The sequence below is a fragment of the Ambystoma mexicanum genome, chromosome 10 (genome assembly GCF_040938575.1).
Source record: "Ambystoma mexicanum isolate Mex_15411 chromosome 10, UKY_AmexF1_1, whole genome shotgun sequence".
Classification (NCBI taxonomy): Eukaryota; Metazoa; Chordata; class Amphibia; order Caudata; family Ambystomatidae; genus Ambystoma; species Ambystoma mexicanum.
Window position 1 is genome coordinate 650,847,851 of NC_090932.1, and position 19,472 is coordinate 650,867,322.

Consider the following 19,472-nt stretch of genomic DNA (forward strand, 5'->3'; position numbering starts at 1 on the left):
TTTATAGAAAATATGCTCCACATTGGGAGTTTGTCATCCACTCGTGACTATTGTAATGAGAGAATATCCAGAACATCTTCGCCAAAATATAGCACTGCTTATCCCAGTTGGCAAATCTTTCGAACTTATTTACTAATCAAATTTAATGTGACAATAGCATTATCACCAAAGTACTGGAGTAATCAATTGTTTTATCGTCACACATTCTGTCGCTTATGTAGTAATCTAGTGAATGAGATAGTCTTCCATGTTATTACAGAATGCAAATGCCTTGACTCTCTATGAATGAAGTTTTTCAGAGCTTATAATAATGCAACTACTGTGAATGAAATACCTTCCCTATGGTTGGCTTTTATGCAAGGAAATGACACAAATTTAATATATTTTATTGTTCAGTTTTATATGCATCGAGTTGAAATTTTTAAATGTCTCCAATAAGTCTTGAGTCCATCTTGTGGATATTTTATGCAATCTGTATAATTATTTTTGTATATGAATTGTAAGTCATTTGTTATACAAAGCCTTGTTGCTATATGTATATCTAATAAATTGAAATGGAAATTGAAATTATATGAAAATACTGAAGAGTAACAATGTAACTGAAGTGAGAAGAGAAACATGCATGAAACGATAAAGTAAACATATATACAAAGAAGAATGAAGTAACTTTCTGGCCATTAAGTGTAAATATGCAGCAACGTAAGGTAGATAAGACACATAGAAGCTTGCTATAGGAGAAAATATAACGTGGAAGGACAGCCATGATAGGAAAATGGATGCCGGCTCATGCAAAGATTCAATTCAGCTACCTTAGAAACAGACCAGTGCTGCAGACTCAGGAGACGTTGGAGAACTAGCTTTGTGTGCAAAACGAAGAGGAGTCTATGTTGGCCTGGGATCAAGGTGGCTATTTCAAGGAATAGCTGAAAAGCACAAATGGAGGCAAACGGATGAGCTGTGGACGTGAGACATATTCCTCTTAGATTAAAGAAGAAGAAAACATTTGCAAGAGCCAAAGTATTGTACAATTAACAATGAATAAGGCTCCTACAAGATGGAGTGAGCAAATCCTTAATGGCCCAGAGGAGCCATGACACCCAGCATAATTAAATCAAATAGCAGTATATAGGAAGTTGAAATGGAAACATTTGCAGTTTCCTAACATGTGATCCAGAAGTCGAAAAAACAAGGGCTATTCATTGAGCTTTGGATGAAGATAGTGATTGGCTTACACTCCCTTGAATGTCCCAGAACAGAGAGCAGGCTACAAGGTCAACTACAAACGGGAAACTCTGGCTCATGGCCGGACTGATGAGAGATGATGGGCTAATTGGGAAAGTGGGGTGTAATCTGACGTGACTCAAGCACCTGGGTTTCGTTTTGCTTACTTGCTGATAGCCGAGCCGCAAAGTCCAAGGTTGGGTGGGAATGGCAACCAATCAGTGGGTCTATGGGGCAACCTGCTATACAATGTTGCATAGACCAATCTGCTGCCATTTTGTCTGCTATAATCATTATTATATGTATTTAGAGGTAGTTTAAGGCGTGTCTTACAGATAATAGACAGTCAATGAAGTACTAACCCATATGTATTCTATAAGTAGATATGTTCCCCTAACCAATCCCTCCCATCAATAGGTTTTACAGTTTGCCACATAGGATGACATCATAGATGACGCATATTGGGGTATAAAACCTATGTGTGATCACGTTTGTGTGTGAGTGTGCATGCATCAGACCGATGTATGGCAGTTGACCCTACTTTATTACATTGAGAATAAAGTAGTACTTTGCCATATTCTTTGAGTCTGTCTGGTAATTTGGTTTCGAGATCTTTTTTGGTAACCCCATCTAGCACAAGAGACGATTCTAGGTGCTAGAGCACACATCCTTGGCATTTCAAAACATTTTTAATTCCAATAATTGGTCTTTACTAAATGATGATGCCATTTAATACACCATGAAACAAAATGCAGTAGCATCTCTCTTTTCTTTATTTGTTACAGCAGCAAGAGTATTTTTGTGAAATAACCCCACTCCCATGACCCTTCGTTTCATTACTCTTGTGTCCTTTAAGATTTCAAACGGACATGTTGCCACAGTTCTATGTGATAATTCTGGAATATGGAAGAGCACAGTCAAAAAAGACCGATTTTTTTCAGCCGATTTGGTAAGGCCTTTAATATTCAAAATGATCAAATGTTCAGGGTTTTTAGCCCTTCATCTGAATTAAAGCTGATCCCCAGGTCCACCCTCTCCCTCACTGGCAGGGATTTACTTTAAACCAGATGTTTCACCCCCTAACAACCTCATATCTCCACCGCCCTCTCCATTTCCCGATAAATACCGTTCCCTTTACCCCGCAGTCATACACAACCACGCACACAAACACAGGCACACACACACATACTCGCTCCCCTGCCTCCCACACAGAAAAAAAACACACTGACACCCATATCCCCATACCCTACAACAGACACAAAGACATACAACCACTTACCTGCAACTTCAATTTTCCGGACGCATCTGTCGCCTCTCCCTCACTGGCAGGGATTTACTTTAAACCAGATGTTTCACCCCCTAACAACCTCATATCTCCACCGCCCTCTCCATTTCCCGATAAATACCGTTCCCTTTACCCCGCAGTCATACACAACCACGCACACAAACACAGGCACACACACATACTCGCTCCCCTGCCTCCCACACAGAAAAAAACACACTGACACCCATATCCCCATACCCTACAACAGACACAAAGACATACAACCACTTACCTGCAACTTCAATTTTCCGGACGCATCTGTCGCCTCTCCCTCACTGGCAGGGATTTACTTTAAACCAGATGTTTCACCCCCTAACAACCTCATATCTCCACCGCCCTCTCCTTTTCCCGATAAATACCGTTCCCTTTACCCCGCAGTCATACACAACCACGCACACAAACACAGGCACACACACATACTCGCTCCCCTGCCTCCCACACAGAAAAAAAAACACATTGACACCCATATCCCCATACCCTACAACAGACACAAAGACATACAACCACTTACCTGCAACTTCAATTTTCCGGACGCATCTGTAGGTCCCTGCGTTTATTCGTGTGCAGCGAGGGGCATAACAGGTCTCTTTAGAATGACCAGTCAGAGTGGTCTCTGAGCAGTCTTTCTAAAGCAACCATTATTTCCCAACTAAGTGAAAATTATTTTTTTACTTAGTACTGTGACCAACACCATCCAAGTGACAAAACCTGCGTCCAGCATGAAAATTCGAAGTAATATATGCTCACATGTGACATAGTCACGTATGTCGCGTATACAACAGTCTCATAAAACAAAATCACTCAGAATTCACCATGTTGAATTCTAGGATCAAACATGAAGAATTAGAAATCGGTCTGGGAGGAAAAGATGGTTCTCGCATGAATGCCATTAATAGACTCACAACTGTTCATCATAATCTACTACGACTAATCGGAATGCTATAGCATGGCACAGAGGTTCTACTATGCATACTTCAAAGTTTCAAAAGAAGCACAGCAAAAGCGTGCAATAAAGGTTATCAGTAGAATGTATGAAAGGTTATGAAATAAGACCAATTGGTTGATTTCAAATCTAGTCCCATCTCCAAAGGCCTTTGACGTCATAGTCTCTCTAATGAAAAGGCACCAAAGACAGAAACATCTACCCCAGCTTCCTGCATCTTATCTTTGGCCCATCTAGATAAAGTAGGAGAAGAAACCAGAGCATATATCTTCCTAAAGGAAATAAACAAATCTCTAGGTGATCTCAAACTAGCCTCCATGGCCTCATACTGTTTCCGACAATCAATTACACATAGGGCCTCATTCCGAGTATGGCGTTAAGGGATACTGGTCACCGATAACGAGACCGGTGCCGGTAATCCCTTACCGCCACATTCCGAGTTCCCTTTGCGCCCTCGTCCTTAACGCCTGCTTTTAGCAGGCGTTAGGGACGAGGGCGCAAAGGGGCTTTTAAGCCAATAACGGTGACCGTAAAGTACGGTCACCGTTATTTGCAATTTCCCCATTCCCATTGAGCCCTATGGGGGCTCATTTGGGAATGGGGAAGAGCCCTGGGGAATGGGAAATTACCGCCCTGGTCAACTCGGAATAGGGCGGTAATTTCCCATTCCACCAGGGCAGTGACGGTACGGGTCCGGCGCCGACCTAGGCGCTAATAGCGCCATTGGTTAGCGCCAGTCTCGGAATGAGGCCCATAATTTAGGATCACCAGAGAATGAAAGATATTCTAACGCCCTAGTGGCAATATTAGTGCATTGAGACAAATGGAATGGAACCCCTAAGGGTTTAAATACTCTGCCTCTAAGATCCAGGGCTTGTATATCTGCCACTCTCCTGAATGCCACCAAACATATGAATGTGACATAATTTTCTAAAGGGGTTTTAATGATAAATGCTCATTAATGGGCAGAGCTTGAAATACTGATAAGAAAGACTAAATTCACATCCCACATACCCATATTTGGATAAGGGATGGATTGCTATCTAACACCCTTAAATTAATGGCAAGTCAAAAGGTGTTTCTTGGCTAGTAGATCATCCACCAAGCAATGACAATTAGAAATGGCAGGTCAATACAAATGAATTCTATGATAAGAAGATTTATTTGCCAAATATGACAGGAAGTTTACTACAAAAGTTAAAGAAGCCTGAAAGAGATACTCACCCTGTTGCTGACTCAGGTAAACCAAAATATCCAGGCAAACTGTAGTAGCAAAGTATGCTTAGGGCCCAAGACACCATCTATCACAACATCATGCAAGCCATGGCAACCAGATCATTTCCCAGAAAAGGAGGATAATGTTGTCCTTTTTGGTCCTGATTTGAATCAGGAAAGGACGGTAGGATAATGGAACAGTGGCTCGACATTTTCAGTCACTGTGCACCATGCTTGGGTTGGCCACGGGGGTGTTTTGAGTAACATGGTAGCTTTATGAAATTGTGTCTATAATAGTACTCACAGATTCCTGGAAGAATTGGAGGAAACCATATAGAACCATCTGTCACCAGTTCAGGGAAAAGGCATCCCTGGGTAGGCCATCAGGTCCAGTCTTCAACGGAAAACAGTTCTCAGCTTCAGCATTGACATAAGTTGCAAAAGGATTTATTTGAAAAAAAAACCTGCTGGTTATGCAATTCTGAAATACTTACCAACTGTATTATTTATTTATTTATCTTTTCACTCCCATGCACTTGCACGTTCTCAATATCACTGGGCCTAGTAAGATTGTTGTTTTGTTCTCCCCTGTTCCCCTCCCTTGCCTTGTCGCGCTCTGAAACACTTGTGTACGAGCGCGATAGAAATACAATATCAATATCAATACTGTGCAGACCCCAACTGTTCAGATCCAATCAATGTTTGGAATACCAATTCATTACCTTGTCTTATATTGCCAGAAGATCTTTTGCCTAAATCATGATCTGTCTAAGGAGACAGATATTCCAAAAAGCCTTTGCCAGCTCTGTTAGTTTCTTGGAATTGGTAACCCCTAACCTGTTTATGTACCTAACTATGTATAGCTTGTCCATTCGTAACCTGATCACGCACCATAGCTTATTTTTCGTGAAGCCTCAAAATTCAAAGGATGCTTCGCAAAGGCAGGCCTTTCATCCATCACCATATCTTGCTCCAGAGGATCTTCAGTAACTGTGTCCTCTTCAGCAGTGGACCGGTTGCATTCAGCAAACAGTCCCGGCAGGTTGCCCAGTCTTTACCAACCCCTTAATGATACCTTTCCCATTAGGAGAAAAGAATATAGGTTTGGGGTCAGCCACTGGGGATGTTTTGTTTCATACCAATCAGGTCTGTTTTTGGTTCTACATATGTCATCTTTTTCGTTGACTTGTTTTCCAATTTCTTCTTATGATAATGTTGGTTAATCCTTTCCTCATGTGGCAAGGCAAACCATTCAGAAAAAAGTGTGTGGGTCAATTAAAAGGGGTTAAAGATCGATTTGCCTCTGTGATCATTAACTCACAAGGTTCTAGAAGTGAGGCCTGATGAATCAACATAAGAATCCACTGGGACACTGGCCACGAAGACTAACTAACAGGGAATGAGCATCAGTGGTCACCATTGAACTAGAGGGATGTGGTGTCAGTGTTTCTTTGGGATTTTGGCAATAATGCAATAGTTTAAATCTGGCGTTAAAGAAAAAACATTTGATCAAATTTGACACTAAGACTCCTGGCAGAAGGTAGAGGCGTAAACTACAAGGCTAATCAAAGTTTCAAGTGGTAAATGGTACATATGTTAATTTCATTGATGTCTAAATAGAAAGCTCACAGGGAGCACTGGCATCGGACATGGGATAAGCCCAGAGCTCGAAGGTTCAAGTCACAGCAGGGCTGATTCAGCCGTTCAACCCTCTGAGATGGGAGTGGGTAATAATAACATCTACGCGTATAGTGCTTGGAGATGGGAGGAAGCACTACGTTAAAACTTGATATTATTGTAATGAAGTTGGAGAACGTTAACCTCCTTTCAGTGCTATATATAGAAGCAACATGATGGCAGCTTATTTCAATACCCTCAGTGAAAATATTGTTTGTAATCATCACAGTGGAATAAGCAGGCCAGAGACAGAAATGGGTAAAGATGGGGTAGACATAGGAACTGTGAACAGAACAGAATTGAATAGTAACTAAGAGGACTCCTGGGTGATGCCACAAGTAAGTGCCTGAATAGTGGAGGAATATAAGGGAGGGGATATATTGTGACTATTGAAAGGCAAAACTAAGAAAGAGGGGCACTGTGCCTGAAAATTATATCTATAACAGGAAACTGAGTAGGATAAAATGGTAAATTGTGCCAAATGCTGCTTGATTGTTCAGACACTTGTGCTAGATGGTCCTGGGAGGTGGATCTTGCGCTGAAAGACAACCCTAATGGTTTCTGGAAGTTTCAACCTCAGCACATGTACTTGTTGTTCACGTATAAAGTGGACATCGGTTATTGATGAGTTTGTTTGTTGATACAGTGGTGCACACCCAGCCATAATCAAATTGAAGGCTTTAAGTCTTTTTCAAGGGGCATTTGATCAGGGGCCAACTTATACTTAGCTTTTCTTGCATGTAGTGGCACACTTCTCAGCAGGCTCAGGTGCCACTTGGTCAGGAAGGTTGACCGACTCCTGGTATTCCCCCCCAAGTACAGGGCCACACATCACAAGCATAAGACCTAGAAGGGGAACTTTAGGAGATTTAAGGGGGCATCTACAAAGGCATTGAAACGCATGGATTGAGAATGCTGTACTTGGAATGGCAAGGATAATATGATTCTGTAATGACAAGTACTAGGAAAGGTATGCTAATTATAGTAAAAATAAGGACATTCATCTGTTTTTCCACTGGTGCTCCCTGGGACCTCAGTCAGAAACTGTGTAACATAGAAAGGTGCCTGTGTAAGGCTCACACTCCATCTGGCACCAAGATACACAGGTAAATAAAGTTACAGCACAAAATAATTGGTATAAGTAAGTGAATCTTTATTAGAGTCTTAACTTCACCGACACCATTGCCCTACTAACACCTAGTGAGTAGCTACTGTATCTAAGATTGCTGTACATTGCTGTGTCTAAAGGCACTGCTTGAGCTCCCGAGTTGCTAGAAACCATGCCGGAAATAGACACCTGAGGCTTAGATTTCCAGGCGCCTCGTAAGCTATTCTACTCTGGCTATGTGGTTGGGCAGGGACTGGAAGACCCAAAACTGAACGGTGCAGCGAGTCCTCCATAGTTCTGCTTTATCCGAGCTATGCTTAGCTGGGTAGGTCTTACTATGGGATATGATATGGCATTTATAACGCGCCTGTACACAAGTGTTTCTAATCCGAATAAAGCGAATAGGACCAACGTCTTAAAGCCCAGGACTCCCTTCTTGCAAAACATTGAACAGAGGGCATTGAAGAAGTGGTATTGAACCAGAGGTAAAATCATTACTTGGAAAATAAGAGTCTGACAGAGTTTGAAACATACCTGGAAGAAATGAAATGCACCTGTATACATAGTCTCTACCTCCGATTCTGTTGGGACCCCCTTCCTCTTAGGCCCTTGGTAAGTAGAACAATGGCAACACGTTCTTGGTTCATTCTTCTTGTGCCCTTTTGATGGGAAACGTGTTGGGACCATCATTCACTTTCTATGTGTGCGCCCGAGATACCAAAGGGATGTACCTATGTAGCAGGCACACCAAAAAGAGCTAGACATGTACATGTGACTCAAGCAACATTGGTCTAGGCCAAACAGAAAGACGAAACAACCAAAACCTGTAATGTCTGTCACTCATTTTAACTGGAAGGCTTGGTGGATTAGAGAGAACCTGCATTTGCAATCCTCCAATCCTCCAATTCTGTGAAGCTATATTTAAGATTTTTTATTGATTATCTCATCTTTTCCATTTTGCTGTTTTGATAGCCTTCAGCCTCATTACTAATAGTGCGGTCATAGTCAAGGATGTGGTTTTTCCAAATTCTGCATGTTTTAACACCCCCACACTATTGTGGTTTTTAAAAACAATATGTCGAAAATATGCCTACTTTTCTGTGAATTATCCAAAAGCAATAATGGATGCGGTTTTTGGCATCTGGTATTAGTGCATTTAGTAGTACTGCAAGTCTTTTACCGGTCTCGCTCCCCTTTTTTACACAGGTCACGTTCAAGCATGTCGTGCTCTGATGATCATCGCACTTGTTCTGGGTCTTCTGGCCATGGTCCTTTCATTATTTGGCTTGAGGTGTACCAAAGTCGGGAGCAATGATGAATACACCAAAGGGAAGATAGCACTTTCAGGTGGATTAGTTTTCATCCTTGGAGGTGAGTGACTATATGTAGGAATAATTCTTTTAGGAATCATTTTTAAATGGGCACATGATGACAAGGCCTACGTTATCTGTACTTACTAATAGAGGTGGAGCAATGGGTTGACGGCCCCCTTCCATCCATGCTCCATCTTGGTGAGCTGGTGCTGCCTCTGCTACCTAGTCATTTATAACAGCTAAGTTGATGTTCACTACTCATGCCATGCATCCCACATGCTGCTGCTTCTATTTCCAGTGACCTTTGATGCAAAGTACTAAAATATCATCAAAGTTATTTAAAGCATGATTTTTGCCATATATTGTGGGCGCAACCTTATGAAAGCGATTTATAGTGGTAATTCTGGTATATTTTGTGGGCGCAAGATCATAAAAGTGATTTAAAGTAACAAACCTTGGATGCATTGTATGTGTAATATCATCATAGCAATTTCTAAAAGGATTTCTGGAATGTATTCTGGCCACAGCTTCATGAAACTGATTCACCATGGCAATTCAGGTATATATTGTGGGCACAGCATCATTAAAGTGATTTTCAGCTGCAATAGTGGTAAACATTGTGGACACAGCATCATAAAAGTGATATACAATGGCAATGCTGACATATATTGTGGATGCAGCAATTTGTACAATTGTAAACAACCTAAACGTGATTTACAATGGCATATTGGCATATTTTGTTGATACAGCTTCATGAAAGTGATTTACACTGACAATGCTGGCATCTTTTGAGGATGCATTTTCTTGAAAGTGATTTATGATGGCAATGCCAGCATGTGCTGTGGACTCAGCCTATTGAAAATGATTTAAGTAGCAATGATAACATATATTTATGCTTTTGGATTTCAGTCAAATTCGATTTCTGTCACCCGGAAATAATTTTCATTTCTTGGGTTTTTTCTTAAAAATGGGCACTAGATAGCAAACCTGACCTTGCTACTCATGGATTCCTGTATTAAATTGAAAATTAAAAGCAAGGTCAGCACTTGCATCTAGTGAACATGTTGACACAATTCGTACCTGAATATGATCCAAACTGAAATAGGCCCTATCATTGTTATGCGAGGATGAAGGCAGTGGTTATGGCAAGGGAAATGTGCACAAGATCACACAGTGAATTGCTTTGTGTCAAGCAACATGCACTCAGGAACCAAGATGCATGTACAGTAAAAGCCAGGATGTGCAAGTAGAGCGTGATAAGAATACAATATTTGAAAAGGGATATGGGGAAAACACTTAGAAGCTCCTTATGATTAAAAAGAACATCATCAAGCTCCTCATCCTCAGTTGCTGTTATAGGTACTGTCAGTGCTAAGCCCACATACAGTACAAGCATTAACGGGATCTGTGAACTAACACCTTTTATGGTATTGTATAAGGTAACTCAAAGACAATTCTCACAATGACGAGAAACACCATCTGGAATGTCTGCGGAGTCCCTGAACCCTGTTGATCGAACAAGGACCCAGAAAGACTATAACAGCAAAGGGAGGATAACTTAATACATAAGACTCCTGACAAGGGACAAGTAGGAATAGTGTTTACAGACTAGTGAGGAAACATAGTCATTCAAAAAGGAGCTGGATATAACAGCACATCACACCTAACAATCAATAAGTATCAAAGAGAGAAGTGTAAGGGAAATCCAGGAACAGACACTAGGGTAAAGTGAAGGAACAGGAGCAGGGAAAACAAAATTACAAGTGCAAAAACTCCCCCCCTCCGCACCCAGGGAAGGAAAGGGAAATGGCACAAAAAAGTAAATCTATAAATGAAGGGTGACTAAAGGATAAAGGTTACTCTGTAGAAAAGTCAAAGGAATAAAGAACACATACAAACTCGGCTGCACAGGAAAAGGAAAGCACTGGAAGGTGTGGACTGCAAAACAGAGGAAGACAGGAAGGGAATCCAGGAAGCTGGAAATACTAATAAGCACACAAAAATCGAAATCTAGGGATCGAGGAGCAAGAAATGAGAAACTAGGAACTAGACACAAAGCAAATAACCAGGAACAACGGACCAGAATACTGCATCAAGGACCAGAGCTGGACTGAAGCAAACTGAGGCTTTTAAAGCTGGCTAATGATCACACACGGCAAATGTGAAGCTTGATAGCACTTGCAACAAGTAACAGGTGTTACCTATCCTCCACCAAACCTGTCCTGCAAGGGTTGAGATGAAACAGGGAGCAAGGAATACTGGGAAGCGTAGTCTTTTGAATAAAAAAGCATACTGGCTGCCAAAAACCTGAAATGGATCCGGAAAGAGAAGGAACATGGAAAATATGGTTTTTGATCTCCCAAATCAGCACTGTAGTGTGTTGTAGGGTTCAGAAGGAATGTCCCATATGAAACAGTTCCCAATTGACGCCCCCAAGTGGCAGGAAAAGAGCAAAGGCAGCAAATTGTGACAATCATATATAACACTTGATAATATTTTTTTCTAAGTACCATTTATTTTTAAAAGTATCCATTTGATGTAAACTCCTATTCCAGTAAAACAACGTTTTCAGCAAAATTTGATTGAAAGGTTCAGTTAAAGAATAGCAGATTTGTGCCTTTGATTTGGAACCCCTAATTCCAATCAAAAGAAAAACCAGCATCGTTTGGTTTTCAGAATCTATTTAGTGCTCCACTTAGTAAATATTGTGACGAATTCAGTGAATTTGTCCATTCTCCCCAATGGGAACCACACCTTTGGGGAGCATCAGACTCCAGAAGACCTCAACATATTTAGGCCTATAAACAAATTAACCTCTATGCAGGGCGGGACTGGGAACAAAAAGTGGTCCTGGAAAATGTTTTTAAAGTGGCCCTATTTTGCTGAACGAGTGAGCACAGCACGTGAGCCCAACCATTCTATCAAGCGATTGTCAGCATACCCCGAAAAATTCTTGAATAAAATATGTCAAAATGAGTGCACTTAAAGCATGTTTTAATCATACATGGATTAAAAAGTCATGTTTTAAATAAGTTCATGATCTCTCAAAGTAGATCTTAAATGATAGAGGGACCTGGGACGTTTCACATTTTGCAGATGAGAAAAACTAATTCTGCCGTTTTGAAAGGTGCCCAGACAACATGCATCCCTAATCCGTTCCCTGATCCATTTCACCCTATTCCCGGCTGGGAATGGCACACAGATATAAAGCATTCAGAAACGAGCATTGGCAATGCCAACAGTTTTGGCTTTTGGGTAGGAATGGGAAAGACATTTTGCCAGGCACTGCCACAGTGGTATTAACTGTCCATTGATGGTAGCAGCTACAAAGTGGTGAGAGTACCTGGGCATACAATAGCAGTGCCTGGTGAATGCCTAATATTGATACACAAGCTTAAACTGTTAAATGCTTGTGTTTAACAGGACTTCAGTGAGGGACAGGCATAGTGCTTGTAAATGGAGTGCCTGAAGGCAAATCTGGTTGACATTTTTATTTCACCAGTAGCGCTTTTATAGCTCCATTTCAGTCATTAACTGTCAGAAGACTGCTTTAAGAAAAAACTGGCAGGCACTTACAACACACACTTTCATGCAAAAGATTGATAAAGCTAGCACAAAAACATACCAGGAGGACGTGTTTTGGGTGGAGAAGGGCAGAAAACAGGTGGAAATGGCCATAGGGATTAACATGGCAATGGGCAGACAATGGGTGGATAAATAACCATACAACATGTACAAGCTTTGTGTGCCAAAAGGCACAATAGGGTCAGAAGATAGTAGGATTCAGGGAGTTAATTTTGGGGGGGGCGAGAAGATTGTCCAGACAAGATCTGTGAATACAATGTAGAGACGAGTACAATAATGATACGAGAGATGCTATGGTTCGTACTCTACACATCTGTATACGTATACAATGAGATCCACACAGTCCACAATGTAAATCTCAATAACACATATCCATGGCATGTCTCTCCCCAGCTCCCCTCCCTCCATGATCCCGCTGTGTCTGTCCAGATTTTTGACCCATGCTTTGCTGGGAAGTCTACATTTGAAGATTTACTTATGCAATGTCCTGGCCAGCACCACCCATCCCTGCTTCATAGTGATGGGATTTTTCAAAATGGAGGTAGGGAAAGAAACAGTGACAAAATACAAAATATCAGTGGAAGAGAGACATAACTCCTAAAGGAGCAAAAAAAGAGGAGAACGTCTGAGAAAGGGGATGAAGGGAGGAGAGACAGATTCTAACAGAGACGGGAAGTATAACAAGAGAGAATGGTACATTGGAGAAATACAATCACAGAGCAGAGAAAAAGACTGTCAGGGATAAGGAGGTGACTAAGAGAGAAATGTTTAGAGAGAGACATGAGCATTAGAGGAGTGGGAGAATGCTTGAGAGAGAAGAGAGGCCAGGTGGAAGATAACAACAGAGTGTGCAGGAGAGAGAACAGGAAAGAAGGAAAGGAATGGCACGATAAGGAGTATTGGATTCTGCCTACTACATTAAGGAGGTTGCACGTAGCACATAGGATTGAGCAATGAGGCGCGAGGTGGCGGTGTACCCCCAGCGTTCTACTTCTTGCAGTGATTGCTTGCTGTGCTGCCGAATCTTCATTTCTCCTTCACAGGCTCCCTTTCTTCGTTTACAGTAACCGGCAGGCTACCCCACTGCTCCAGCAGCAGTGCCCTGCCATCATGCCACTCTGAAAATGTGAGCAATCATATTTGTCTTTGACGTTGGTAATATAGACACATCACTTAAGTGTTAATGTAATGCATTTAAGTGACAAGGAGCCATTCATTTGTTGCTGGCAGTTGAAGAATGGTGAGTTGTATTCGCTTTTTTCAAGGGTGTGGCATGTCCGCAGCACAGTAGTCGATATCAAAGTTACAAGTCCACAGCACAATCACAAAGACCCAAAAGTGCTGCCATCAAATACTAGATGCAGACTCATTTGGTGAGGCACTGCCATTTTATGACAGGTTCAGCCTGGTTTGCCTGGATGCTGCCAAGTACACATCATTGTATGCCAGGTATATACATGATACCGGGTACAGCATCGGAGCACACCAATAAGTAAATTAGTACTAGCGCTAAGAGAGATCTTGGGGAAATTGAAGTAATGATGGGGAGAGAGAAAAGTAATGTGTAGAGAAAATAGTCTGTTGGGCAGGTTTCTGACTCTCGATGGAATAGCAAAACCCTTACAAGTCTACTGTTTTGCAGCAGGGAGGTGGCTGGGCAAATGTAGCTCGAAAGGTTGTTCCATAAGGCAGGGGCTGCCGCTGAGCACCCTCTGCCTACTCAGCATGGCTATCGGGAGAATTTAGGAACAGTGCATCAGTCAGATGGTACCATGTGCCTAGGTATTGCACATGCATTACAGATGCTTGTGCTTTGACCAAATGCGTATATGGCGTTTGCAGACTGCCATGTGTTAATATACTGGGTGGGGCAATCAGGGTTATGTTATGTTATGTTATGTTATGTTAGACATATTTATAGAGCGCACAAACACCTGAGGCACCCTGGCGCTAGAATGAATACAGAGCTGCTAGACAAATTGAAACACAAATGTTTTAAGCAAAACGCAAAAAGGTGAGGTGGTCAACTGTCATCTGCAGTGCCAGGGGAGTAGCATTCCAGGCCTTGGCGGCAGCCACCGAGGGTTATGCTAGGCGTTGCAGTCCAGCTATTATGGCAAGCATTGAAATCCAGCGTTTATACCGGCTAAGGATCGAGTCCTGCGTAACTGCACTCATAGGCAAACACTCCAGCTTCTGGGGGCATCTAAAGTGCAGCTAGTGTGGCATAGGTGAAGCATAGTCATATCTTGGGATGAGGGGAGCTTTGATAGGGGAACTAAATATATCCTATTTCTGTGTATTATTGAAGATGAGCACCCGCTGCCTTCAGACCAGGTGTGAGTGGACCATCTGTGCAGAACTACAAGTCCCACAATTCACTGCTAATAAAATACAGACCTGTGAGAACCACGTACGCCTCCTCATGGCGCAGCCTCGCGCCTGGACATCTAAGAGGGGCATGGTGCAGTAAAAAATGAAAAGAAGCCAGATATTCAAAATTCTAGCTGAAAGACAGAGAATGACGCTTCTGAATAAGGATAGCTGTCATTATGCTGTGCAGTTTCATACCATATGTACACATGACTGTGTGAAGGCGGATGAGCTTCACTCAGGCTTGTTGAGCACCCTCATGAGGACTGCCAGTGTGCGTAGTCCTCTTCAAACACAACTTTGGAGCCTTTCTTTAATATCAAGAAAAGGGGCTCGAGCAGGTGAGAGGCGCTGGTCTGGCCCCCTTTTGGCGTTGCCAATTCACCTCACTGTGAATGCCCTGGGCTGAGAGCGGCCTTCCTTCATTCACACCAGGTGCCCACGCCTGCTCCATCGTCAGGAGCCCAATGCAGGCAGGCAAACACACACCGAGGTTTGCTTCTGCCTTATGCTAACACACAGATAACATAATGCAGCTGCATGATCCATGTTACATGTTAAATGGATCATGCAGCTGCATCATGTAGTACAGGTCTAAGGGCAGATATTTGAATCGGCACACATTTAGAGATGAATCGCACCTGAAATGGCAGCACCTGGTCCTGGACTCAGTCATCAAACACTCAGCAGCATTGAGGTCGGACCAGGGTGCGTAGCCTGTGCTGTCTCTCGACACTAAATCAGCTGCTCCCTCAATTATCTAATTCTCACCTACCTTAGTGGTCGTCTATGTCGAGTCGTTGGAAAGCACAAGCAGGTAGGATGCAGCCTGGCTGTGGCCTGTGGCTGGCTGCTCCCCTGCCCACTCCGCCAGCGCACCTTAGCTGCCCGGCTGCACCTGACCTGCGCAATGTGTGTTTAGCAACAGGCAGGGCATGTTGGCTCCCACGCCCTCATCATCATGCGCAGGTGCAAGCTGCTGGGGAAGAAAAGAAATGTGCCAGCGTCACGTGCCTCGGTAGGTGGGGGCAGCAGCCAATTCAATGTGAATCACCCAGGCAGATCATGCACGATCGATGCTCCACTCATTTTGTATACTTCCGCTCCTCGCCAAAGAGACCCTATGCCCGGAGGCCTACCGGGGGATGTTCCGGTGTCCCGGTGGGCCAGTCCAGCCCTGCCTCTATGAGTAAATTGGGTATTTAGGGGTGACTGGAAACAACCCTTGTTAGTGAAGTGAATCCCATCACCGACCCATCTAGCCACTCCCCTGAATAAGGAACTCCTGTGTTGGTTTCCGAGGATGAGGAGGGGTTTGGGTCCTCACGAACAAAAATGTTTTCAAGCATCAACAATATTTTTGTCTGGAACCTAGCTTCTGAGATTGCTGATTTAAATATGGCATCTCTCCCTCCCCTCAAATCTCTCTTAGCGAGATGGATTGAAAATCAGGCAGGGGCGGATCAACACCATCAAGATACGGCTGACCGATTCGGGGCGTAATCAAACACTCCACCATGGAGTATTACATGGAGCATTATAAACATATTGAAAGTGAGAATACTTGGGACCATTTTTTGTAAACCTTGAGGGGCTAGCAAACCAATTTTACTGGCGATTTATTATTTTGTTATTTGGCTCCTCTACTTAAGGGATAATTAAAGCTGTCGTACCAGATAATCAACACCAGTGGACTACACCTTTTAATGAAATAAAGCAAACCCTCCTTGGGACAGTAGGCCAGAGAGAGTTATTTTTTCAAAGGAAACTCTGACACTCCCAGCAACTCTGAATGAGACCCCAATGGAACTAGCAGGGAGAATCCAGAATCCGTTTAGTCAATGGCTGGAGAGGAAAAGCTTACCTGAAGTCTTTGAAATACTGACTCTAGAGCAATTTGTTAATGCCTTGCCCACCTCTCTCTCCAGAGAGCTATCCTACACAACATCAATCTTCGCTGGAGGTGGCCATCCAAATATCCCAGTGTGAGGAAGTTGACCATCTGCACGGTGGGCATGAGCTCACCTGGCTTATTTTGAAATTTTATATGAAATTGAACGAGGGTAGGTCAACCTCTGGAAAATGTGTGGGGCTAATATTCACACATTTTCCTATGCTCACCGCACGACATACACATAGAGCTGAGTACTCTGGGTGGACACAGTCTACAGGTGCAGTCCTCCCTGTCACATTCAGTTGGAATGTGAAACCCAGGAGTACAACAAGGCATCTCGAAGGGGGAGGGCAAAACATTCCCCCGACCATGGCCAGCCTTATTAAATAACAAAGGCTCCATGGATCCGCCCTATCCTTTGTTGGCCCTGCTGGTGGCAGTGACGCATACTGATGAGAGTTAATTTAAGCAGGCCCAAGAGAGGCCTGGTCGTTGGTCTAACAAAACTAAAGACAGGAAACCACAGCACATTTGATATGAATCTAGGTCAACCTGAAGCCAGCTCTGCCTCTTAGTATCAATTACAGTGAGCTGTCATGTCTGGTAGATGTGTTTACAGTAGACAACCCCTGCAGGTGGACCCCATTTAGATGGTAGGAGTATGTGATTTGATGGAGACAGAAAGTCTATTCTCACCACAACTTCAAGGGAGACCTGCCTTTCATCAGGAACCGCAGACAGCTCTATTAACCAGAGTGACCCTTTGATGCACAACATACCGGAAGATGGGTGGAACTTAGTAGTACATGTTTTCACCCCTTTACCTTTCCTGTTGCAAAGCACTCTGGTTATGACCTCATGCATAACAGAAAATTGTTGGTGGGGACCCAGGATTGGTTCATTAAGGTAGGCTTAGCCTACACCAATCACAGGGGCCCATTTGGCTGTTAAAGAGTGTTGAGCTCCTCTTTTGGCAGATCACCTGAAGAGTTTGCCAGCAGGACAAGGTCACCATAGAGCGGGACAGGGCCGCCATAGAGCTGTGCAAGCTGGTGCTTGAAGAGAAGGAGGCCCCTCATTATGTCCCCCCGCCCCTCTGCTTGCAAGCTCTCTTCTTCCCTCTTCCCTTGTCCCTTATCCTTTCTGCCCCTCCCCACCCACACCTCTTTCACTACAGCAGTTGTCTCAATTCACTATTGTCTCACCATCACTGACCTGTTGCCAATGCTTGGATTTGACTTTATGGACACATTGACTTGGTGTTTCACCTTCGCAACTCTCATGCAGGTCATCCACGGGATCTCGCACTCAGGGTGGCCCTGAATCATACTGTGCCCTTCATGATTCCCTGCCTACATTCTCTCGTCCCTGCAACATTATGTGTTTTAATGACCCCTGCAACTGTATTCATTCTCCTCTCTGCTCTTTTTCACTGTTTATTCTCTGTTCTCTCCTCCTCTCCCTTTTCCCTCCCTCCTCCCGCCCTCCCTTTCTTTTCTATGTACTTATTCTATCAGAATTTTCCCTTGACCGAGTATGACAGCAACAAAATTTTCTCCTCACCCCCCCATACTTTTTCTCCCACCCCCCTTCTAGCACTATCTGAAATGTCATCAGGCCTAGTACGATAGTCGCTTGTTTTGTTCCTCTCCTTCCTTCTCATGCCTTCTCCCCCTCCTCTTGTAAAATTCCTGCGCTACCAGAAATGTCCTCAGGCCTAGTATGGTAGTCGCATGTCTGTTTCCCATTCCTTCCTATTTGTGTCTTTGCACTTGCTCTATCTGAAATGCCTCCAGGCAGAGTATGATAGTTAATTTCACATTCTTGTTGTTCATGTCCTGTAAGAATGTCATTGTATTTTTCCCTTGTTCCCTCCCTTGCCGTGAAGCACTTTGAAGCACATTGGGCCTCATTATGAGTGTGGCGGAAAGGCAACAACGGCGCCGTTGTTACCTCTCCCCAACACTACAAGTTCTGCTCGCTGGTGCCGGGCTGCACGCCTGGTCTGACCAGGCGTGCATACCGGCACCCGCGAGCAGAACTCATGATTGCACCAGCACCGTTATAAACGGTGCCCATGCAACCATGCTCCCGACCCCCATTCTGCCCTGTGGGCAGAATGGGGATCGGGAGGCCGGCCATGACACCACCCGCGAATGGGCAATTACTGGGTCTGCCAAACTCGGCATGAATCGGTTACTGCCCATTCGCGGGTGCCGGAAAAAAAACAACTCCGGCAGCAGCCATGCCCTTAATAAGGGCACGGCTACCACCATAGTTATAGTGAGGGCCATTGTGTATAAGCGCTATATAAATAAACTATCATATCATATCATAACAGATTAATTTCTAGTAAAAGCAGCACTAGTTGCTCAAACCAGAATGCCTGGGGTAAGCCTTAGTGACACATCCCCAATGACTTAGTGGAGGCTTACAAAATGGGGACAGATACTTTTGACTGGTTTGAAGTGCTCAAGCTTGCTTTTCAGCTACAGGAGGTGGATGAGGTACTGTGGGGTGCAGCTCTGATGAGTCGCTTACAGACACCAGGAACTGATGCAATTCTTCAGTTAACTCCTGAGGAAAGCCCATTTATAAAAGCATAAAGGCGGCCCTCCTAAGGATGTTCTGTAGAACCCCAGAACAGTATCTCAAGAGCTTCAATGAGCTTAGAAAGAAAAGTGGGCAGACATTTGAAGCGTTCACACACTGGTTGAAATATCTGAGTGGGTGATGTAGGGGAGGAATGGTATCACAAGTATGACACTAACACAATAGATACAATTTATAAAACCTTTATTGAAGTTTCTGGGGTTGGA

General features: G+C 43.4%; 1 protein-coding gene across 2 annotated transcripts in view; it reads left to right on the forward strand.

Moving 5' to 3' along the window:
* LOC138491622 (claudin-15-like) overlaps nt 1-19,472 on the forward strand; it is a 253,614-nt gene that overhangs the window by 121,289 nt on the left and 112,853 nt on the right. For both annotated transcript variants that reach the window (XM_069618247.1, XM_069618248.1), the window contains one exon: nt 8,695-8,859. In XM_069618247.1, coding sequence (XP_069474348.1) covers nt 8,695-8,859 — 165 coding nt within the window. The remainder of the gene's footprint in view (nt 1-8,694; nt 8,860-19,472) is intronic.